Genomic DNA, 25,833 nt, shown 5'->3' on the forward strand with positions numbered 1-25,833 from the left:
ATGAGACATTTCTGAGAAGTTACATTTAAGGAGGCCATAGCCAGAAGCACATGGAGGATATGTCAGACCATTGGAGCCTGCAGAGGACATCTGGTACCACAGCAGAGGAAGGAGGGCAGAACAAACTGGACAACTACCCCAGCGAAGCATGACGGCAAATGCCTGGATGAACCAGACAGTGGCTTAACATACTGTGCCACAATGCCGGCCCCAAACCTCTTAAACATTAACTGGAAAGACCTTTCCACAGTCATTTGTCTCTCCATTTTATAATAAGGAAACAGGAGGAGAAAGGGACCACATGTTATGCACAGTCACAGAAGCAAGAGGGTTCCCACCCAGCTGGGGACGTGTCCACTGATCATAGTGGGCGTGGCTGTGAGCTACATCTTCTACCACAAACCAGGGCACTTGCACTATGCAGACAATTGCTGAAACAATGCACTTTTGCTGTTCAAAGAGTAGCTGTGTGTCAGTAGTCTTGGGCTCTGAGCTGGTTTCACATACTCCCTTCATGGAGAGACACTGTGCAGCATGATACTCTGTGAGCTAGAGAATCTTGCTGGATTCTCATTTATATAGATTAATAATTCCATAATATACATGAAATATAATTTTATTTTATATTACAAATGCAATATATTCTTTTGACAAACCAGTAGTAGTCATTCTTATACCACAATTAGGACTTTTACAGATTCTGAGTCACAGAAGTCTTTAGTGCTCTAAGGACACAAATGCATTTCAAAAGGCAAACATCCTTATATACACTAAGAAAAATAAATTATCTTGACTATAAAACTTTTATAAACATTAGCTACATTAAGGGCTCATAGCTAACTGTTGTAAAAACCTAGGACACATTTTCACCAAGTAATCTTGCCACTAGAAAACTCATATTTTAAAGTACAAGTCAGTGTGAGCTTTACTTAACCTGACCCTCCTGACCGCCTAGAGGATCTGTGAGTGCTTGCAGGACTCGGGATGTCAGACTCTACGATCCCAGAGGGCGGGATGTGTTAGGGCAAGGTGAGAGGAAACCTGCAGACAGATACGGACTACTTACTAATAATTTTAATATTTAATAGACAATTAATCATTTATCAGTATCCATTTCTTCCTGAGAATATGGAAGCCTTTTTTTAAAAAAAAAAATTAGGACAATGCAAATCAAACAGGAAAATCACACAGCAAATTTTCTAAAGTGTAGACTCCTTGGTATTATAAACAATTATGATCTTTAATCCTAATTTGCAAATACAAAATCTCACAAATTGTATTTATTTAAATGAGGCACATGCTATGCATGTATTTGAAATCCTGGGTAAATGTGCCTAAAAGTAAGTGAATTTTGTTAAAACAAGATAATGACATACTATGACATGGTATAGTCATAGTCTTCCTACATGAAGATTCTGAATCTAAGACAGCAGAAAACATTTGTGGAAGGTCAAAGACTGGTTTAAATAAATAAGGGCATTGTATATAAACTTGTTATAATACAGTGTAACATTGCAGTTCCTTTTAGCAATTAAACACAATGGTTACTTTAATTCTAACATCCCAAATTAACTCTTTACTGAGTTTCTACTATAATTAGCACTACAAATTATAGTAAACTAAAACCAATAGCAAAGTGAATTTACAAAATATGGGATCTGTAACAATTCTGATCATTAATGAAAGAATAAGTTTAATTACTCAAAATGTGATCAGTCCCTAAAAGAAAATCTACAGAACTCTCCCACAACCACCACAGTTAGTTCCTGTGTAAGGTACTGAGAATAAGCAGGAAATACAGCAGGCTCAACAATCTTTCAAAACAACCATTCAGCATCAACTATAAAGATTTGAAGCTGTATTTAACACTGATGAGACCGTATCTATTACTAAATTGTTTCCTCAAGATACGGACTGGCCCAGATGCGACTTGAGTCTGTTTGCAGCAGTTCCCGGACAAGGCCTCCTAACAGACCACTGAGGGGAGCTGGTGATGTCTGGGAGGACACTTTCTAATCTTTGGGATTATGTCACTGAAGACCACCCAGCCCACAGCAAAGCACTTGGAAGAAACCACCAGGCTAGGGCACCAGAGTGGGCCAGAGAAATGAGACCAGCCCTGCAATAGCCTCTGGCAAGGCAAAGCATAGTGCCTGGCACAGCTCTCAGTTCTCCATGGTTTCCCAGTCCTTCTCACAACTGCCCTCAGACACTGAGGACTATTTGGAAAGAATCAGAACTGGGTAATAAATCTGTCAGGAGAATCAGAATTTTAATTACTTTGCAGACCAAATTTCTGATTATGATTAACAGAATCAATGTGATAAACTGAATTTATAATAAAGCTATACAGCTATTACAGTGTAAACACAAAACACAGGTATCAAAATGAATAAATTAAAATATATCTCATTTTTACATAAGTATGATATACACATTTATTTTAGTAGAAGCTTCTGTACACTTACCTCCCTGAAAGAAAACTATTAAATATTTTATATATAAAACACTACTTCAAAATACTACAAGACACTCACTCTTTACAACATTAGTGAGCCTTGAACATGCACTCCCCGGTCCTAGGAATCTTGCTTTTTATCAATTCACATGTCTGGCTTGTAAAAAAGATTTTAAATTTCAACAGCATAGTCACTAGCAGGGTTAACTAACATTTAGGGATCTGAAAATAATCCTAATGTAAAAATAAAAACTTTAAGTATTATTCTTTTTTGGTCTCCTTTTGGGATTCTGTGCGCACAGAGCCATTTGGTTTGGGTTGGAGGCCACCCTGGTGGACACAGCATCGGCCACGTGAGCGTGTCACTGACCTGGCCCTTCATCAAAGCCAGTGTAAAATGCTGTAATGCCCACACGTGAAGATGAGGAGGAAACAGCCTGCACACCCACACTATTAAAGCGCACACCAAATGTGCATTTCAGGAGTAAGGAATGAGACAGCATACTTCAGAGTGAACCCTTCTCCAGACATACGACCAAGGAAAACAAAGAGCAGGCGTCCGTCCCTGGCTGCTACTCACATAAACATGCACCTGCTACGTGCCAGTGAAATCACAACTGAACTGACGGACAGCTTATGCTTTCAGATGAGTGTGGATCTACTTATCTGCAAGGACCAAGGACGCTAGGCTGGGCCTGCATTTTCACATCCACCTAGTCGGTTTCTCTTATGTCCTCTTGATCAGAAGTACTGGAGATGTCATCGTCCGTCTGTTCCCCAGAGAAGTATAGCATCAGGGCATGTGTCTTGTGAGTTATGGTGACCGTGCAAGGCCCTTGGGCCCACGGCTCCCCGTCGACTTGCATTGGCATCATGGAACACTTCAAGATCAGCTGGTTTCAGGGAATAAAGAGTAGCGAAGCGTCAGTCCTCACGGCATCCACAAGGCGTCCACAAGCACTGCCGACAGGCCCTTAACCTGCTTGTGTTTCACAGAAAACTAATCAACAGATCTTTATTCATGGGTTGTTTAAGGCTGGGATAAGGAACTCTTATTTCTTCCATGGGCCATTTGAATAACATCATTGGTGGCCAAACCAAATTACCAACTTAAAAATTAGCCTGCTGCAGATTTACTGACTTTCAAGTCTTATCCACAGTTGCCTTGGCATGGCCAAGGCCATCTGGCTACTTAGCTGGATTGAGGGTCATGTTTCCTCTATTCTGACCCATCCTACTCAAGCCCCTCCCTGTAAGGTGACCAACAGCGTGGGCTGTAAGCCACTGTCTGGAGCTCGCCAGAGCATGTGCACCTGCCTCCAGAGCAGCGGCTTAGATGCTCAGCACAACAGTGCCTCACTCACCCTCACAGTGTGGGCTTGTCCTATTCGGAAAGGATTCGCCAGCTTCACCTGAATCTGGGCACAGTGGAAAGACCCGTATACTCCAACCACTTCCAGTAAGCCATCATCATGCCTACAGTTGGGAAAAGGAAGGAGGGTTCTATGACGTGGAAGAGCCAAGTCAGGGCAATGACCTTCTAACACAGGTGGGCCATCAACTTACTGTTGATGCTAATGAGGAATACAAACAGGAAAATTTGAAGAAAAATGTACACTTCTATAAAGAAAAACAGTGGCTTAATGAAAACAGTGACAATGACAAGGCACGTACCTGGCTAGCGGGTAGGTCTCATCTCCCATACCTTCCCACAGCCTGCAGCCACCGCCCCAGTAGCCAATGTTCAGAACTATGATGCCTTCCAAATCTGGCAGCTCTACTCGCTCGCCATCTAGTTCTAGCTTTAAAGAAAGGCAAGTGGTTAGTTACTATACAGTGCAGCATTTCTACATGGATCCCCTGGAATTCCTGCCCGTTTCTGTCTGTGTGTGCAGATTCGAGGTGAGACATGCCTAGCACTTCCAACTCTTGTACAGATGTCTAAGTCAAGACCCTTAAGACAGCCTTGTCTTTGAAGTCCATCACTTTTGCGGGTTTTCTCCAACTCGCTGCTTGTGTAGCTCCTGTTAGCCTTTCCTCCCTCTCTGGGAGCCACAGACCCTGCTGTTCTGGATGCTGCTTCTCAGTCACTACTGCTAGTCCCACATCTGCCTTTCCTCTCCCTCAGTCACAGAGCAGGCTCCTCTCCCCGCGGCAGATGCTGCAGACTGCAGGCAAGTGGTTGGCTGCCATCTCTGTGGACAGCTCCCTCATCCCACTGCCTACAGAACACTGGTTCTAACACTGTCTTCTGGCACAGCTATACACGGCCTGCTTCCCTGGAACCCAGGAATCACATGGAGCTTTTGCTTTTATCCTTCTCATCCAATTAATCAGTAAAAGCAAGTGACCCTTTTTCTCTTTTTCCATTACCCTGACACTTCTCTCCCCATGACCTGTGTGCCTCCAGCTTTGCTCCTCTTAAAGTGTCACAGAATGGCTAATGAGCATGGCCTTCTGATGTCTTGGCTCTAGGCTCATAATGAAATCCAAGTGCCACAACAGGCCAACAGGGTCTGCTGATTTAGCCCCTGTCCACTTCCTCAGTCTCAGATTTTACCACTCCCCTTTCAGCCATTAAGCTCCGGCTTGAACTCAACCAGGCCACATTCTTTCTCTGGACCCTCTGCATGTGCTGTTCTCAGCCTAGAACAATCTTCCACTCCTTCCACTTGGCTCACTCTATTTTCAGATGCTAGCTTGTCACTTCATTGCTCTTCACTGGCACTTTCCCTAGACAGGCTCTGCAGTCCTTCAGCCGTGCCTGGCTCTTGCCAACTCCCCGAAGACGTGAGCTCGTCACTTCGCATACTGTATGAGAGCAAGGTAAGTATCTGTTTTCTCCTGACACTGTAACTGGGGAACAAGGGATTTCTTACTGGGTCTCCAGAACCTAGCATGGTGTGTGGTATTTTGTGGACAACTTTACAAATAATGTTTGTATGGATTAACTACTAGACAATAAAGTGTCATCATATCTGTCTTACTGTATCCTACTTTCCTTCCCCCTACAGCAGCATCAAATATTTTCAGTGAAAGAGCTTGCTATTCCTGATGGCAGCAGCTTAAGCTGGCTAATGGACACCAGCTCCTTGTGCCATGTCCGTTGTTTTTCACTCTTTTCCCAAACTAGTTATCATCTCTTCTGACTTGTTTTACTAGTTCTAGGTTTGTTATTATGTCTTTTTAAAGATTTGTTTATTTTTATTGGAAAGACAGATTTAGAGAGAGACAAAACTCTCCCCTCCACTGGTTTATTTTTCATCTACTTAAAAGAACAACAGAAATAGAGGAAAAAAAGCCTCTATCTGCTGGTCTACTTCAGACCTTTCACATGGGCAGCAGGAACCCAAGCACCTGAGCCATCATCTGCTGTCTCCCAGAATGCACTAGCATGAAGCTGCACTAGACTAGGGAGGTGCTGGGACTCAACTCAGCACTTCCAATATGGGATGCATACTGAAGCCTTAATTTGTTATGGCATAATTCCTGCCCCGGAATTAATGTCTTGTTGCTGCTATTAATCATTATAGATTTTTCTGGAAGCCACCAAGGTAAACATACAAGAATATATAAAAGGAATACATTTAAGACTTTGCCATATCATGGTGTTAAGGATGCCACAGCAATAATAATCATATAGTTTATTTTGCTGCACTATTTTGCTGTTTTTATACTTCTGTTTTTAGAATTCAACAGTGATACCTCACAAAAATAATCCAAATTAAATTTACATTTAAACATCCTCTGAGAATTCTGGATGTATCAGGAACTGAACTTGAAAATGTTCAAATCTGTTTTTGTTTAGCAATTAGATTCCAGAGTCTATAAACCTGGGTTTGGGCCCAATGCGATAGTGTAGTGATTAAAGTCCTCGCCTTGAACACGCCGGGATCACATATGGATATCAGTTTTAATCCCAGCAGCCCCGCTTCCCATCCAGCTCCATGCTTGTGGCCTGGGAAAGCAGTCGAGGATGGCCCAAAGCTTTGGGACTCTGCACCCATGTGGGAGACCTGGAAGAAGCTCCTGGCTCCTGACTTCAGATTGGCTCAGCTCTAGCTGTTGCGCCCACTTGGGGAGTGAATCATTGGATCAAAGATCTTCCTCTCTGTCTCTCCTTCTCTCTGTATATTTGACTTTCCAATAAAAATAAATACATCTTTAAACTTCAACATTTCAAATATAATCTATTAAAAAAAAACCTGGGTTCAATCCTGACTGCATGCACTATATGGCATTGGGAAAATGATTTAACTTCAAATAGTTTTCCATTTACTGGAATATAGTATTATGTGCCTTGAAAGATTTTAGGGAGAACTGAGAAGAATAATGTTCATCAAGCACTTAGCAAAGTGCCTGGCACCTAAATATCCTACATATGCTAGCAAAATATATTAACAGAAAATTGAGTATTTCCATTAAACATTCTTATAGAAAATCCTTGTAGAAAAGAGATACTAAAACTTTAGAGAAGGTGTTGGTAGCTTACCTCAACTTTTTTATTCAAATCTTTACATTCTTGTACTAAACAATCTTTGGTCCCATAGAATAAGTAAACAGCCTATTAAAAATAGACAAAAATCATGTTAAAACAATCTAACAAACCCTGCAAACAAGAAAAACACACTGGCCCAAATGCTGATCTGATGTTTGAATTGTGCGTTCTTAGTCAAGACTAGATTCTAAAGGAGAAAAAGGGCCCAAAGCATATTGAGGGTGCAATATCTGGCTCCACCCAACACCTCTTGAAGCTGGGACTCACTAGAGGCGGCCCTGAAAACAGCATTGTGGTAGAAACTCAAGCACTTGAGCCAGGGTTTGCGTGAACAGGAAGTCAGAGTCAGCAGCCCAAGGTGGTATCTAAACCGAGTACTCCAACATGGGATGCAGGCATCTCAGCTGCTAGGTCAAACGCTTGTCTCAGGGAATTATCTTAAAATTTGAAATTTTTGTACAACACCCAAGAATACAACTGCTTCACATTTACTTTTCACATCCCCTAAAACAACAAGAAAGAACCCCCAAACCCACAACTACAAAGGAGCCAGCTGCATGTGAAGCCAAAGGGATGACTGGCTATGAGCTCAGAACTGTTGCTTTCCATACCTCATCTACCTCCTGAAGCTTTCCCAAGTTGATAGAATTTATGATTTTCTCACTGATGACGAACAAAAATTTGTTTCACTTAACATTTCTTTCCCTTTTGCATTGTCATTTAAGAAAAGTAAGCATATATTGCAGCTAGTTGCCATCTAAGCAAAATACTTTGCAAAATATCACAACCTGGAATTAAAATCTGTACAGCTATACAACAAGAAAACACATTTAAGGGTCCAATTTGACAGTCTTACACAAAATAGAACAGGTAAGTAATTCCACGGCTGGTTCAATCTGAATCTGAAAGTGCTAAATATGGCGAACTATTGATTTTTACTGTACCTTCAGTGATAAGCAGGAAATGTTATTTTATCCAACACACCTTATTAAGAATTCTGCTAGAAAACAGAGATGGGGCCTTCTCACGATGGGCATGAAAATTGAGGGCCATGAGAGCATCGGGTCCAATAGAAAAATAGTTGTTCATTGTGAATTCCTGTGAGAAAGAATGAGGATGAGCAGCAGCCATGCCTTGCCCAAGCACGGGTCACACTTCGATATGGAAATCATAGTCTTAATGTTTTTTTCTGAAACCTGAGTGCCTTTTCCATCCACTTTGCCCTACCCGGTGAAGTGGTAATCACAGATGGGGATCTTCTTCCCAGACGGTCTTATGTGTGCATCGCTGACCTTTCCAGCTGCAGCAGCCCTGCCTATAGACCTGGGGTTTCCCTCCTGTGTCCCCACTGTGCTTGCATCTTCCTTGAGCACAGCCCCTAGGCTCTCCACATCTGTGGCCCCGTCCAAGCCATTCTGGATATGCAGGCCAGCTGCTCCATGACTGTCCTCAGTGCTGCTGCTTGACTCTAGTCAAATTAGCTTTCTTTGTTTATCTTCTCCAACTCTGTTTGATTGGTTCTATTTCCTGATTGCTGGGCACTGCTGGTGAGAATCCTACATCACAATTCTTCTACATGTTGTTATTTCCAACCTTGGCGGGACAGTCAACAAAAGGGCAAATCAATCCCTGGGTGGACTTCCTTTTGACTTATCTTGAAAGGGACAACCCCCCTCAAGTGCTGATCACTAACCTCGTGCCCTTGCTATGTTCAGATCATCTTGATTTTTGCCTTGCAGGGAAAGTGAGATCAGCAAGTATGAATTCTCATGCATTCTCTCTGACATCTAAGTGATTACCATACATAAAGTTTCAGCTGAAAGGCTGACAACTACAGGTGTGAATTCCACTTTTCATTCAGCACCCCAAATGGAGAATGGGCCCAGTTGACGCTGCAGGGTTTCGCCATCATCTGCTTCTTTACACGTTCTATGTAACTTCCAGTTCCTCCCTAGGCTGCCGAACCTTCTCAGTTGATCTTACGTGCCAGCCCAGACTAGATACCTCAATCTGCATGTCTGGCTTTGTCCTGGTTCTGACCTGTGAGCCCACACTTCTCACTTCTTGGTCAGTACTTCAGTTTTCTGGGTTGATATGCCCCAAATCTAACTTTCTTCTTACCTAAACCTGTTATTTTCTGTTTTTCTTATCTTCAATCCCATGCTCCAATTTTAAACAACTAAGAAATCTAGTAGTAACACGGATTTTTGTCTCTTGCGTTTATACCAGTTAACTACCAAGAGTTGATCAGTTCTACCTCTTGGATGTCTGAATTTTTTGCTGCCTAGGATTCCCCTTGTCTCCCCTGACTGCAGGCTTCCACACTGTTTTCACAGTGTCTCCACAGGTTGCTGCATCCACATTGTTTGCACTGTCTCCTCCCACCTGTTCCCAGATCTGATTTCTTTACCTAAAGATCCATGCAAATGCCAAGCACAACAAGGTGGCATGGTTATGCTGGCCACCAACCCCAGCTCTGGGGGAGCCTGGGCCTTTTCTGCCAGGTAACCAGTAGGCTCAGAGGAGCCAGAGCTCTGTGTCTCCCCAACAGAAGCCACATCATTACCCACACATTCACTTTTATCTGCACATTCACCCAAACTACTTGCAAAATCAGCAGTAAAACATACCTTGGGCTTTCTTAAATTATAGTATCCTTTATTTGTTACTTGAACTTTCCACCTAAAAACAGGTTAAAAAAGTCATCACTTCTATCAAAATAACTGAATTCTAGATCTCATTTTTTTTTTAGTAAAATAGCATTTGAAAAAATAACAGTATGTAACTGAGTGTACAAATTTGCCAAGTACTAAGCATGACCTACATTTTTGGCTCTTAGTAACAAAAGAACAGTATCTGTGTATGATAGTACTTCAAAAAGGTTGTGGAGGGACTAGCATTGTGGTGTGAAGGGTTAAGCTACCATCTACAATGCCAGCTTCCCATATGAACAGTGGTTCAGGTCCCAGCTGCTCCACTTTTGATCCAGTTCCTTGCCAATGCAGCTGGGAAGACAGCAGAAGATGGACCAAATGCTGGGCCCTACCATCCACGTGGGGAACTTGGATGAAGCTCCCGGCTTAGGCCTGGCTCATCCTGGCTGTTGTGGCCATCTGAGGAGTAAACCAGCAGATGTAAGATCTCTATCTATGTAACTCTGCTTTCAAATAAGTAAGTTGAAAATTGAATTAAAAGCTACATTTGTTTTGAAGTGAGAAAATCAATAAGACACACATACATACTGAGTCTCCAAAAAATTCAAGGGAAAATGTATCAAAACCTGTATGATTTCACAATTTTTTTTACAGCAGAATAAGGTTAATTTTTGATTCCATTTCTGTGTCCTTTTTAAGCACCCATATATAGAAGCACAACTAACACAATATTTTACATTTAAATTGAACTAAACTACCTAAATTTTGATTTATAAGCCACATCATAGTCCCAAAGCTCAAGACATTTACCTCTGGGCTAAGTGTCACTTACCGGTCGAGTTTAATGCCATCTGCTTCCATCACATTTCTTAAGACTTGAGCGACTGGGATTTCACCAGCATAGCCTGTACCCCAGCCCAGTGTATTCGACAGATCATTGCCTGTTCCCAGAGGCAGCACTGCAACTTGTGGAATGTATTTTTCTTGTCCCTAGGAAATAGAAGATTCATTTCAGATTACTTGCAGGGTAATGATATTTTATAAAGTTTAAAGGCCAAGCAAATAAGGATGGAAAAATAACTATTGATTGCATTTACTGCATAATAGTAATAATAATTTTTGTTTTGCTATTTAACATTGGCAATGTTTTCTTTTTTTTTTTAATTATTTATTATTTAACTTCATTAATTACATTGTATTATGTGACACAGTTACATAGATACTTGGGTTCTCCCCACCCCTCCTCAAACCCTCCCACCATGGTGGATTCCTCCACCTTGTTGCATAACCACAGCTCAAGTTCAGTAGGGCAATGTTTTCTAATAGTCACTTACACAATAGAAAAAAAAACACAGGCCTTCCACTCCCACCCAGCATCCCATACAGGCGCCCGTGTGTCCTGGATGTTCCACTTGGGATCCCGCTTCCTGTAAAGCAGAAGATGGTCCAAGGACGTGGCTCCCTGTCACCCATGCAGGAGAGCGTACAGAGTTCACGGCTTCTGACTTTGGCCTGGCCAGGTTCAACCTTTGTAAGTATTTGAGTGAACCACGGATGGAAGATCTTTCTCTCCCTGTCACTTTTTAAAAGATTTGTTTATTTTTATTGGAAAGGAGATTTACAGAGAGAAAGAGACAAAGATCTTCCATCTGCTGGGTTGACTCCCTAAATGGCCACAGGTGAACTGATCAGGAGCAAGCAGCTTCTTAAAGGGTCCCCCACATGGGTGTAGGGTCCCAAGGCTTTAGACCATCCTTTGCTGCTTTCCCAGGCCACAAGAAGGGAGCAGGATGGGAAGTGGAGCAGCCAGGACACGAACCGGAACCCATGTGGGATCCCAGCACTTCAAGGTGGATTAGTTAGTTGAACTACCATTCCTGTCCCTCTCTGTCACTCTTTTAAATAAATAAATCTTTAACTGCTTTCCCCCACCTTGTGTTTATCTTAGAAATTATTTTGTGATCATCTTAAAGACTAGAAGATTGGTACCTTAATCTTCATTTCATCAACTGTATCCAGGACCCAGCCCACCGTCCCGTCCCCTCCACAAACAAGAACACGAGCTGAATTATAGGGAAGAAGGGTACACAGCTGTAGAGCCTTGATAGGGGGAGTTTTGGTTATATCAAAAACCTAGGAAAAAAAAAGAAAATTATTTTTATCCAACACTGCTTCTGTGAGAATGTATTCTCTCTAGATGAGCAGATACAGTTTTAAGTAACACTGGCCACTACATGCTTAGTTACAAGCCAGGCATTTGCTCATTGTGTTCACTGGGGCTCATGCTCACACCAGCTGCACACAGCTGAGCTGGCTGCCTAGCACTGAGCAGGAAACAGGTGCAGGTAGGTAAGTCACTTGCCAAGTACTCTGACTATCCACTACACACACCATCTCCACACAAAACCACAACATGATGAACGCACCTCGGGTTTCTTACTTCATACTCTTTTTTTAAAAATCACTTGTTCAAGTTAATATATGTTTTAGATAATTTTGCACTAAGAAATTATACGAAAATGCAAGGATTGTTGATATCCATTATTCTATAAGTGATCTTTCAGAAGTATTTCAAAAGAAGAAATGCCCTGTGTATAAATATATTCACTGTTGCACTAATTCGACAGTTGATCTTACACAAAAGGCTGAAAAGTGATTAATTATAACTACTTCCAACAGCACATAACTGGATAAATTATGCCACATTCACTCTATGAACTCAACTAGACATCCAACATCTAATTATGAGGACTGTACTGTAATAGGAAATAAGTAAATAAAAATACAAATTTGTATCAAGATGATTACAGCAGTGTTAGCACAAAAATGCATAGCAGTTGATGGAAAGAACATGAACAATGGAAATGGCGTATTTGTACAGGAGAAACTGAAAGGGATTTTCTCTATTTTTATAATTTTCTTAAGTAATGTTAATACTGAAAGTATAAAAACAAGATGGCAGTAAAAAAAAGTTACTGCCTTTCTGACTGCTGTGCAATTGGGTTGTTCAGTTTTTCCAAAGTTGCTAGCACAGTATCCTCATTTTCAGTATCCTTATCTTCTTTTTAAAACTTGGGATATAATTTACCTATTATAAATTTCACCAGTTTAAAAAGTTAATGACTCTTAGGAAGTACATACACCAAGTTGCAAAACCACCACCATAACCCAGTTCGGCACATTTTCCCTGCTAAGTAAGATTTCTCTACGCCCATTAGCAGTCCCTCCCAGTCCCAGCCTCAGGCCACCTCCACTGTCTCCCTGGATTTGCCTTTTCTGGACATGCCACATAAAGGATGTTTCATTGTGTCTGGGTCCTTCAAGTGGCATGATGCTTTCCAAGTTCATTCACTGTAGTAAGGAGGTATCAGCACTTTTTTTTTTTAACTACTGAATAGCCCACTGTATGGCCACACATTATTTGTCCATTCAGTACTCAACAGACAGCTAAGCTGTGACCTTCCTGGCTGTTACAATGCTGCTATGAATCCTTGCAGGCAAGTCTCTGCGGGATGTATGTTTTCACTTCCTTTGGGTAGAATCTTACAAATGGGACTGCTGGGAGACAGGATTAAGTTCATGTCCAACTTTTTTTTTTCATGTCCAACTTTTTAAGAAACTGCCAAAACTTCTCCTAAGCAACCACACCATGGTGTATTCCAACTCCCAGGCGCCCTCCTCTCCCCAAATCAGATTGGCTTGATCCATTGGTCCTTCTTTCCTGTGAGCAGGGGATTTTCAGGAAATCAAAGGAGGTACAAAGGAAAAGTCTTCCATTTACCTGGACGGGATTTAACAGGATCTTAAATTCTCCCAACAGTCCTTCTCCCATGTTAGTTCCACTACGCGAGTTGGCTAGGATTATTAATGGGGTCCACTGTTTTCCAAGCTTAGCAGCTAGCTTAAAAGAATAACAAGATGAGTGAAAAGGGTTTAAAATCTCATATGGCTTTTCATTACATGATCACGATGGCACTATAAATTGCTGAAATAAAACCAGCTAAATTGGTACTATCAAAACAACATAGGGGGCTTGGCAGCGTGGCCTGGTGGCTAAAGTCCTCGCCTTGATCCCATATGGCCGCTGGTTCTAATCCCGGCAGCTCCACTTTCTCTCTGTCTCTCCTCCTCTCAGTATATCTGACTTTGTAATAAAAATAAAATGAATCTCTAAAAAACGTGTCTAAAAAAAAAAAAAAAAAAAAAAAAAAAAAAAAAAAAAAAAAAACAACATAGGGTCTGGCGTGGTAGCCTAATGGCTAAAATCCTTGCCTTGCACACACAGGCTTCCCACATGAGTGCGGATTCTGGTCCCGGCCCCACCCCACTTCTCATGCAGCTCCCTGCTTGTAGCACGGCAAAGCAGTTGAGGACGACCCAAAGCCTTGGGATCCTGCACCCATGTGGAAGACCCGGAAAAAGCTCCTGGCTTCCAATCAGCTCAGCTCTGGCTGTTGCAGCATCCTGGGAAGCGAATCAGTGGACAGAAGCTCTTCCTCTCTGTATATCTGACTTTGCAATAAAAATACATAAATCTTTAAAAAAAAAACCCAACAACAACATAAAAGAGAATTCTAAGACTGGAAAGGGACTTTCAGAGATTAACCTTCTCCCTACTGCATAATCATCATGTACACTATTCTGGTTCATTCCTCCAGCACGTGCTCTGATATGTGGGAAGGAATTCACTAGCAAGGTACACATTTCACTGCTAATCAATGAGAGTTTTGAATTGAAAATCTGTCTTTTAAATTTTGAAAAATAACTACCATATATTGTTTTAAATTTATTTACTGAATCAACTAGGAATAATTTGTTTTTACATATAACTGTTGTGCTTTTAGACACCAAGTATTTTACCCCTCACTGGTCTTACATATCGGCAATAAGTTCTTTCAACTTTTCTCAGAATGAGCACTGATTAACTGCTTATGTGGATTTCCCTTTTCTGGATATATTTTGAAATATTTAACTTACAAGATTTTTAAAAACTAGATTCAGGGCTGATGTGATGCTGGCATACAATATGGGTGCTGGTTCAAGTCCTGGCTGTTCCACTTCTTATCTAGCTCCTTCCTAATGAACTTGGGAAAGCAGTGGAAGATGGCCCAAAGGCTTGGGCCCCTGTACCCACATGGGAGACCCGGAATAACTTCCTGGTTCCTGGCTTAGGATTGGCCCAGCTCTAGCCATTGTGGCCATTTGGAGTAAACCAGTGGATGGATACCTCTTTCTCTGTCCCTTCCTCTAATTCTACCTTTCAAACAAAATCTTAAACCGAAACCAAAATCAAAGTTAAGAATCCAGATTTGAAATAGCCTAAAGTCTAATGAAATTAATGTCTGTCATTTAAAAAATATATTTGAAAGAGTTACAGAGAGAGAGAGAGAGGAAGAGACAGAAAGTTTATTTCATCATCTACTGGTTGACTCTACAAGTGGCCACTGTGGCTAGGGATGAGCTAGGAGATTAATCCGGATCTTCCATGTGGGTACCGTGGCCCCAAGCACTTGTCTGTTAACTGTTGCCTTCCCAGACTGTTGTCAGGGAAGAAGTGAAGCAGCTGGGACATGAACAAGCACCCACACAGGATGCTAGCGTTGCAAACAGTGGCTTTATCTACCATGGCAAAAATGTCAGCCCCTGCCTGCCATAATCGAATCATCTCACCCCTCTTCCACTCTCCTTGTAGAGAAAACCATTACTGAAGCTCTATCATATGTAGTTAGTAATTTCAGATTGAATTCAATAGAGTTGTATAGGGCCCGGCGGCGTGGCCTAGCGACTAAAGTCCTCGCCTTGAAAGCCCTGGGATCCCATATGGGCGCCGGTTCTAATCCCGGCAGCTCCACTTCCCATCTAGCTCCCTGCTTGTGGCCTGGGAAAGCAGTTGAGGACGGCCCAATGCATTGGGACACTGCACCCGCGTGGGAGACCTGGAAGAGGTTCCTGGTTCCCTGCATCGGATCGGCACGCACCAGCCCGTTGCGGCTCACTTGGGGAGTGAATCATCGGACGGAAGGTCTTCCTCTCTGTCTCTCCTCCTCTGTGTATATCTGGCTGTAATAAAAATGAATAAATCCTTAAAAAAATAGAGTTGTATAGTGAAAAATTACTCTTATGTATCACAACAGGAATGCTTGATAAGGTACTTAACTTTAAAATAAAAGCTAACATATTTGAGCATATTGAAGTAGGATTTAAATGTGCACTTTTCCCAAATCACTCCTTAAGAGCTACATAAAGATGCTGAGTTATACTTATGCTGGTTTTCATTCACATATATATCTACTGCACTTAAAGTCTAACACTATCTGTGGCAGCATCTAATGTACAATGTGAACTTATCTCAAGGGACCCTCTGCAAATTCCAAATGGAATAAGTCTTCTGGAAAAAGAGAAAAATTAATTTTTTCCTTTTTATTGATAATAACTATAAATCCCCAAAACTATTAGCAGAATTGTCTGAGGACCTTATAAAACAGATGCATTCCTGGAACCTACCTTCCACATGCTAAATCAAACATGAGCCTATTTTACAAAGATCCCTCCTGTGATTTAGATGCACTGTGTTAGAACCAGTAACATTAACACCTGTAGCTTCCCTCCAAAAACAAAGAACCAGAAACCAAAATGTGTGCCAAATCACTGGGAACTGAGCAGAAATTTATGGCTTACCACAATTGATGGCATTTTATCTCCCCCTTGCGTTGAAACCTTATTCCTGGCCCTAATTCTTGTCACATACTTAGCCTTAACTGTCACACACGGACTTAAAACAAACTCTAATTACCACTTCATAGTCTTTCCTTTTGTTCTTACACATCTGGTTAATGGAGGTTAAATAACTCGGTGGGATGATGAGGCTTCTGAATTCCCCGAAGTCACACTGAGCGTTCTGTAAGCTTGTCTTCATGCATTCATCATGCACTGTTTTCTGACACCAAATGCACCTGAGGAATGGGAGAACAAAGGTTTTCATTAATTTTAAACTATAGTCTTACCAATTCACAAATTATTTATATATAAAAAAAGTTCAGTTGTCTCTAGTATTCTCAGGGGACGGGTTAAAGGACCCCCTTGACTCCCAAATCCAGGGTTAATCACACAAGAAGGCAACAAGTGTGCACAGAACTTGAGCTCATCCTCTGTCTGTTCCATCACCTCTGACCGCTTACCATACCCATACGTGAACCCTTACGTAAATGGGCGTTATATGCTATTTTGGTCTAGAGAAGGACAAGAAAACACTTTCCCTGTTCAGTGCAGGCACAAGCCTTCCCTTAACACCTTTAACCTGAGTTGGTTACTCTGCAGGCCCAGCTCCCATTGGTCACTTCCTCACCACCAGTGTCAAGTCTGGCAAAGTGACTGCACACGGGCAAAGCCAGCAGTAAGTTTTCAGCATGACTGTCGAAGCCAACACTAGTCCTTAGACAACACTAGTCCTTAGTCCTTGTGCCCACAGACCCTTTCTGGGCATCTGTGAGGTTAATATCACTTTGCATGCCCTGAGTAATACTGAGAAGCAATTTCCCCTACATTCTCTCAGTGGGATTTCCAGAAGTTGTATCACTCATGCTATCACCACAGACTGAATGCAGAAAGGTATTCTTGTTTTAATCTGGAGGCATTTGATTAGAAGCAAATCTAAAATTTTATGGTCTTTTGTGAATTCATTTACTTCCTTCATTCTCCTTTTTCTAGGTTTTAACAGCTGCATGTACTTTATCTACCTAGATCAACATCTGTCAGTCAATCATTGTAAATATATTTCCATTTTCTTTTCTTTTTTTTTAAGATTTATTTATTTTTATTGGAAAGTCAGATATACATAGAGGAGGAGAGACAAAGAGGAAGATCTTCCATCCGATGATTCACTCCCCAAGTGGCTGCAACAGCTGGTGTTGTGCCGATCTGAAGTCAGGAGCCAGGAACCTACTCCTCCTGGTCTCCCACGTGGGTGCAGGGTCCCAAGGCTTTGGGCAGTCTTCTACTGCTTTCCCAGGCCACAAGCAGGGAGCTGGATGGGAAGTGGAGCTGCTGGGATTAGAACCGGTGCCCATATGGGATCCTGGCATGTTCAGGGTGAGGACTTTAGCCGCTAGGCCATGCTGCCGGGCCCGACACCTATTTTTTTTATATAACCTGTAAAAAGTATTTACCTTAATCTAGATTCCAAACTCAATGAGAATAAAGTTCCTAATAACATGTAGATATTTTGCCTTAGCATTGTCATTGAGTAATCATGTAACATCTTTATTTTTATGATGTTTTATGTTAGAAGACGTCAAACTCCCAGAGAAGCCAAAAAGACAGCAAATGAAATGTTTATACCTACTTTTCACAAATTTTTCCTAATTAACATAATCCTCACTGACATGGGCACCAGTTTGTGTCCTGGCTGCTTCATTTCTTTTTTATAAAGATTTTTTTTTATTATTATTGGAAAGCCGGATATACAGAGAGGAGGAGAGACAGAGAAGAAGATCTTCCATCCGATGATTCACTCCCCGAGTGAGCCGCAACGGGCCGGTGCGCGCCGATCCGAAGCCGGGAACCAGGAACCTCTTCCGGGTCTCCCACGCGGGTGCAGGGTCCCAAGGCTTTGTGCCGTCCTCAACTGCTTTCCCAGGCCACAAGCAGGGAGCTGGATGGGAAGTGGAGCTGCCAGGATTAGAACCGGCGCCCATATGGTATCCCGGGGCATTCAAGGCGAGGACTTTAGCCGCTAGGCCACGCCGCCAGGCCCTGCTGCTTCATTTCTGATCCAGCTCCGTGATAAGGCATCCGGAGAAGCAGTGAAAGATGGACCAAGTCCTTGGGCCCCTACACCCACGTAGAAGACCCGGAAGAAGCTCCTGGCTTCAGATCAGAGCAGCTCCAACTGTTGTGGCTATTGGGAGTGAACCAGTGGATTAAGATATCTTTATCTTTTCTGTCACTTTGCCTTCAAATAAAAATAAATCTTAAAATTTTCTTCACACGATTTTGCACACTACATAGGAGATAAGGAGCTAATCTCCAGAATTTACAAAGATCTCCAAAACAACAAAACAAACAAACCACTCAAGAAATGGGCATGGGAAATGGGCAGACATTTCACAAAGGAACAAACCCAAATGGCAAACAAACATGAAAAAATGCTCAGGCTCTCTGGCAGTAAGAGAAATCCAAATTAAGACATCACTGAGGTACCACCTAACACCAGTAAGAATGGCTCACATATGAAAAACCACCAACAACAGGTTGTGGGGAAAAGGGAACCCTACTCCACTGCTGGTGGGGCTGCAGTTGGTACAGCCTCTATGGAAATCAGTATGGAGAGCACTCAAACAACTGAAAATCTGCATACCATATGATCCAGCAACAGCACTTCTAGGAATATATCCAAAACACCTGTTACACGAGAAACCAACATGCACCCCTATGTTCATAGCAGTAAAATCAAAAATTGCAAAAACTTGGAAGCAACTGAAATGCCCATCAACAGAAGATTGGATAAGAAAGCTATGGTTCATCTACTCCATGGAATACTACTCAGCTATTAAAAAAAAAAAAAAGAAGTACATTTCTTTGTGGTCAAATGGGCCTAATTGGAAACCATTATGCTAAGGGAAATGAGCCAATCCCAAAAGGTTAGATACCATGTTTGCCTTAATTTAAGATGAAATGATGTCAATCCTGAAAACAGTACCTGTAAATTTTAACCTTAGACCCTCAAACTGCCTGTATCACACGCAGTAAGATATTGTGATGTAACCAATGGACTAATAATCAATGACAGACAGACTGCTTATGAACTACATCAAAGAACTAAAATGCCTGATATGCTTTTAATACTCTATGTTATTCCGCAATGGGTTGGGAGAGCAGAGAAATATTCTACCTTCTTAGAGTCTGTGAGGAAGATGTTAAGTATAATCTATAAAGATTGTAACAGGTAACTTACAGACAGCAGACTCGAATCTGCATTAGACATTAGCAAAAACTATAGACATACAGTGGGATCCAAGAGCAATCCTGACAGCCTCTTAACAGGAGGTCATATGCGCAGAGCAGGAGGGGACCTCAGAGTGGAACAGGAGGACAGGATTAGGCTTTTATCCTAACCCGGGAGACTCCCAGTACCTCACCAAGGACTATCAGTATGGGCACCAAGGACTATATCCCAACTGTCAAAGAGATCACAGGGAATTGGAGTGCCTTCGTAGGCCAAGAATTCGAAGTCAACCATTCCCTATCAGATCTCCCACGTGGGATGGAAGAAGCCCAGATCCTTCCTCACAGGATCTAATGTCATCGGAACAACAGCCAAGAGCCCTGAGCAGTCCTCATAAACAGAAGAACAGTGAACTTCCTTTGGGACTCGGGAGAGGAGCCTTCTCTGGTCCTTACTTAGTTCCAACTTTGACTCCCCACCCTCTCTTGCAATAACCTTCAGGGTCACTCTGGAGCCCCCAAAATTAGATCAGATAGTCAGACAGAGAGCAATAAGGAAAGCTTAGAACAGACAGGAAAAATGTCAGCTTGGACTCCCATATATCTTACTAGGTAGGACACAAAGATCAGTTACTTCTCACTAAGGTACTGTAGATTTCTCTGCACACCCCTCCTAAAACTGTTGTGCTCCTCAGTCGTTAACATATGGCTTGTCAGAGTTATAAGCCTGTATGGACTATCCTAAAATTTGCAAAGTTCAGTAAAAATCATGCTTGAATACTATAAGCTGCTAAATATAAAAATGAAAATAGACACGAGACAGCTGAATAGTACCCTATAACCATTTTAAGGCTTATAGCAGCTGGTTGTGTATATATTAATATTGAAGTGTCAATGAAGTAGTTATAGGATGTGGTTAAGAATTTGCATTTTCTAACACACTGGTCACTCAGTAGCATGTCAATTAACTTCATGATGTTGTAAATTATTGTTGAAGTTGTGTAGTGGCTTTTCATTGGAGGGGATGATATTCTGCCTGTTCTATTTTCAGACCAAGGATGGTCTTCCAATGAAACTGCTGAATTTATCTGGACAATAAGATGCTGGACTCTCTGCATGGTCCATGCCCGCAATGAAGCAATCATGACTGGTTATGAACTGCGCTACTGTAACAATATGGAGGAATTCAATATGGGGGAAGGGCTTGTTGAGGGGTTGGAGGAATCCTACAGCCTATGAAATTATGTCATAAAATGAAATAATAATAATAATAAAATTTTCTCCCACAAATTTTTCCTAATTTGATATAAATTCATACTTTGCTGAATTACTTGGAAATAAAATGCAGGCATTACAAAATTTCATTATCAATATTTGTTTTTTTTTTTTTTTAAAGATTTTTTTAAATTTTTATTACAAAGTCAGATATACAGAGAGGAGGAGAGACAGAGAGGAAGACCTTCCGTCCGATGATTCACTCCCCAAGTGAGCCGCAACGGGCTGGTGTGTGCCGATCCGATGCAGGGAACCAGGAACCTCTTCCAGGTCTCCCACGCGGGTGCAGGGTCCCAAGGCTTTGTGCCGTCCTCAACTGCTTTCCCAGGCCACAAGCAGGGAGCTAGATGGGAAGTGGAGCTGCCGGGATTAGAACCGGCGCCCATATGGGATCCCAGGGCATTCAAGGCGAGGACTTTAGCCGCTAGGCCACGCCGCCGGGCCCAATATTTGTTCTTAAAAGCAAGGATAGTCAGGCCTGACATAGCAGCCTAGCAGCTAAAGTCCTCGCCTTGAACACGCCGGGATCCCGTATGGGTGCTAGTTCCACTCCCAGCAGCTCCGCTTCCTATCCAGCTCCCTGCTTGTGGCCTGGGAAAGCAGTTGAGGACGGCCCAATGCCTTGGGACCCTGCACCCATGTGGGAGACCCGGAAGAGGCTCTGGCTTCCATTCAGCTCAGCTCCAGTCGTGGTGGCCACTTGGGGAGTGAATCATCGGATGGAAGATCTTCCTCTCTGTATCTCCTCCTCTCTGTAAATCTGACTTTGCAATAAAAATAAATAAATCTCTAAAAAAAGGACAATTTTTTCTTTACTTTTCAAAATACTTCACTTAAAACATGTTTCCCCGTGAATACTGGTAAGCTTAGCATTTACAAGCTAGTACTAACACCTTACCATAATCACTTTAGCTACCCCTCCTTTAGTGCATCTCAGTTTTGGTACATTTCCATCCAAACTATGGGTATTAGAATATTTCCTAATCACCCCAGCAAGTGACCATAGCACTAGACTTTATTAGATTTTTTGATGTAAAATGTGCATGAGTATAATGGAAAATGTACATTTGCTGGATTTCGGTAAATGAACATTCACATAACTAAATCCCTTTTCAAGACATATAAGGCTATAGGAAGTTTCCTAACATGAAACATCAAATTCTTTATGTGATTCTTTTACAGAACTATGAATGCTTAAAAAAATAAAGATTTGGGGTTGCTGGTGTTGTGCCTGTGAATGTGTGTGGCTTGTATCCTGCTGTTCCCATTTGCTCCAGTGCCCTCCTAATGCGCCTGGGACGGCAACTGAAGGTCTGGCCTCTGCCACCCATGTGGAGACCTGGACTGCCAGCCTCAGTGTGTTGCAGCCCAGTCACGACAGCCCAGACAAGACAGCCACGACAGTGAACTAAGGGATCAAAGGTCTCTCTCTCTCTTCCTCTGTCTCTCACACTGCCTTTCTAATAAAAAACAAAGCAAAAAATTATCTAATAAAAAATGAGGTTCAACATTCTTTTCATGAAAGAAAGAAATCCCATGAGCAGCAGTGCTCATGATGTTCTCTAAGAACAGCTCCCTGTTCACACTGGGTCTGCACTTGCATGCTGGAGGATGCAGCCCAGAGGCACTAGAACTCAGCTCAGCAAACCACAACCACCTGATGTTGTTCCACTGCAATACAGCCAGCCCACTCGCTTACAAATTGGCTATGGAAGGTTTGGTAACTCTGGCAGGGACAAGTTATTACAACCTACCCATTGGTCCTCAAAGCATAAAATATTTCCCTTCAGTTCTTAACAACACGTCTGCTCTAAAAGGTGACTTGGCATCTTTCGTGATTAAGGAATAAATACACACCAGTAAAATATAGAAACAAAATCTAGAATCAGAGCTGAGACTAAAGTAGCTGAAGGAAGTGAGTCACAAGCTCTGTTTCATGAATCTGTGTGTGTGTGTGTGCGCGCGCGCGTGTTTCAGGAGTGGCTTGAAGGAAAGGCCTTATAAATAAAGTGGTTCTTAACACCAACACAGGCAACAAAGCCTTATTTCATGTAATAAATATTTAAAATACAACTTGATTCCCTATTTGAGTCAGAAGAGAGAAGATAAAAAGACAGGAGTGGAGAGAAGTACCAGGTAAAAAACACTCCTACACTCTGGCAGAGGTGGGAACGTGGGGAGATTCGTTCCCCAGGAACAGCAGACAAGGGCTCACTGTGCACAGTAACTGAAGCAGCACAAGTTAGAGGGGCCTTGTGCTGTGTGCTCCAGGTGGCCTGGGCTGCAGGCCTGCTCACAGTCAGCCCTCTGAAGTGCTAACCTGGCCATGAGCATTCTCAGCTCACTGGCCCCCCTAGGGCCTGCATGCAGAGGCAGCAGGGCTGGGTGAGGTCCAGTGTTGTCCTGGCAAAGCCTCCAAACAGCTTCCTGTTCCTGAAATCTCTCTCTTACACAATGCTACCACAGACTGTAATCCTGCTCACAATTGCCCATGAAATGCACCTGTTAAAGACATACACCATGGCACAAAATGAAGCACAGGGGATCAGCAGCTGTGCTCCAACTCCAGCAGGACCTATGGCTGCCAATCCCCCCGCCACACAATCCAACTCCGTGGGTCTGGGTGGGATTAGGGTAGCCAGAAAAACAGCAGAGAATGTCCAAATCACAGAATTTCAGATAAATAGACACTGTCTTGGTATCAGTATGTCCCATGTATTACACAACCCTAGACTTTCCTTTTTCAACAGAGCTGAAGGGATGCTGGTGCTGCCGGTCTAGGGGCCTGTCTTGGAGAAGTCCTGGGGTACAGGACGCAACTGCATCATGTGGAGGGGACAATGTGGAGGGGGAGGTGAGAGCAGGCAAAGCGCCCCATGGGAGAAACACACAGATGGCACCTCAGGATGCCTGGAGCCAGCCAGAGACCAGGAGAGGAAAGCTTTGAGGAGGAGGCCGGCTTAGCGATGTTGATGCCTACAGCTCAGCGTGGGCGGAGGCAGACAAGCCTGCCAGGGCAGAGGCCAGCCGGTAGACCCTGACGCCACAGCAGGCTCCCGGGAGTCCGTGCTGTCAGACCACCAGGGCTTCCAGCAGAGCAGACACTTGCTCAAACCTGAACTTTTCACCCCCTTGGGCAAGGAACCAGAAGCAGCATCACTTGTGAAGTATTTGAAATACAGGATATTTACAGAAGTCATCTTTATCGACTCTCACACAGAACGGAAGGAAATCTAAGAATAGACAATTCATTATGAAATTTATTTCAAGTCACTGGTCACGTGGTGCTCACCAATAAACAAGAGGCAGAAGGACAATCTAAATGTTAAAGATATCAAACGGCTACAAAACTCTGCAGGTGACTAACATCACTGTGAAAATTCCTTAAATCTAAATCTAATCATTTGTACAGCTCTTTAAAGGAAGATTTAAGCGGGGTGAGGGATGAGCGTTATTGTGGCTTGTGACGTCGGCATCCCCTGCTGACGCACCCTGAGTCCCAGCTGCCCCGCGAGGGCAGCAGCACAGGACAGCTCAAGGGCTTGGGCCCCTGCCGCTCACGTGGCAGGTCAGGATGGAGTTCCAAGCTCCCAGCTTCAGCCTGGCCCCGTCCTAGCCACTGGAGCCATTTGCAGAGTGAGCCAACGCATAGCTCTTTGTCATTCCTTCTCTGACACCCTGCCTTGCAAATACATCTTCTTTAAAAAAAAATTGCAAAAACATTGGCATAACAGTGCTCACGCTAACAACAACAACAACAAAAAATTCTGGGGAAAAAAGGCACTTTCCATTAACTGCCCGCTTTTCCAGCCAAGTTCTTATACATGTTTATGGGCCTTCCTACTTGTCAGAAATAAAACCCACGACACCGAGGAGGTCCAGACGCCAAAGGCATCTGCTTCTATTTCCAGACAATGCTGAAGAACACAAACGCTTCGTCCACTTGCTCATGCAAAACCCAGGTAGGCATTCTTGGCTCGCTCCAACTGCCTCCTCTGAGATCCCTGTTCTTGGAGCCCACAGCAGGTGCTGCCCTACCTGTAGTCGCAGAGCTTGGGCTGGCTGCCGCACTGCTGCCCGCAGAGCGCACATGGGCTGCACAGGGGCACGTTGCCCCGGATCCAGTGGTGGGGCATGGCGTCCGGCGCCCCCGCGCCCGCCTTGAGCACGATCTCCTTGCACGGGAAGCGCCGGTCGGCCTCGCGGAGGCAGGCCTCGTCCACGCGCAGCCCGCAGCAGTCGCAGAAGGCGCCCCGCAGGATGTGCTGCGCGCACACGCAGCAGTAGCTGGGCTGGCTGAAGAGGTCCGTGTCCAGCCAGCCGTGCTGGCTCTGGCGGAAGATGTCCCTGCGGTGCAGCTGGCGGCGCGAGCGCTGGCGGCTGCACCACAAGGTGACGGCCACGGGCAGCAGCACGGAACACAGCGTCCACACCACCAGGTGCCCGTCCGCGAACAGGCCCCTGGCGGGCGGGCCCGGCGCCGGCCGCCTCTCCGCGTCCATCTTCTCGCCAAAGGCGGGCCTACCGGGAGACAGACAAGCGGGTCCACCCGGGCTCGCCCTTCCTCCCACCGCCGCCTCACCTCACCTCGGCCTGCCCCCGCAGCCCCGACTCGCCGCATCACGGCTGTTCCGCCCAAGGGGCCGCCAGGCCGGCCACCGCCTCCTTCTAGAACCCGGCCCGCATCCCCAACCCGCGCCTCCATCCCGGCCCCTCACCCTCAGACCCTACCTCCCGGTCGGGCCCGTACCACCCCAGCGCCGTGGACACGGCTGGCGGAGGAGCCGCCGCGCGTCCCAGGCGCCGGAGCTCCAAGAAGCCCCACGAACGTCCCCGACCGGCCGAGCCCCAGCTGAGGAGGGGCCTGCGGCGGCCGGCGAGCCCCGCGCCTGGGCGGGGCCGGGGAAGATGTGAGAGAACGGTGGGCGGGGCGGGGCTCGGGGCGGGGCCTAGGGAAGGCGGTGGGCGGAACCCAGGCTGAGGCGGGGCCTGCGGTGGCCGGCGAG

General features: G+C 44.0%; 1 protein-coding gene across 1 annotated transcript; it reads right to left on the reverse strand.

The window, feature by feature from the left end:
• Positions 1-1,150: 1,150 nt before the first annotated feature.
• On the reverse strand, positions 1,151-25,671 carry DGKE (diacylglycerol kinase epsilon). Its single transcript, XM_004593891.4, has 12 exons — positions 25,559-25,671; positions 24,866-25,348; positions 16,404-16,563; positions 13,392-13,511; positions 11,600-11,743; positions 10,443-10,600; positions 9,587-9,638; positions 7,941-8,054; positions 6,951-7,022; positions 4,133-4,260; positions 3,823-3,934; positions 1,151-3,351 (listed from the first exon to the last, which is right to left on the reverse strand). Exons 2-12 carry the CDS (start codon positions 25,327-25,329, stop codon positions 3,172-3,174), a joined length of 1,704 nt encoding a protein of 567 aa, XP_004593948.2. The 5' UTR covers positions 25,330-25,348; positions 25,559-25,671; the 3' UTR covers positions 1,151-3,171.
• Between the last annotated feature and the right edge of the window lie 162 nt (positions 25,672-25,833).

Source organism: Ochotona princeps, chromosome 17 (assembly GCF_030435755.1).
Source record: "Ochotona princeps isolate mOchPri1 chromosome 17, mOchPri1.hap1, whole genome shotgun sequence".
Lineage (NCBI taxonomy): Eukaryota > Metazoa > Chordata > Mammalia > Lagomorpha > Ochotonidae > Ochotona > Ochotona princeps.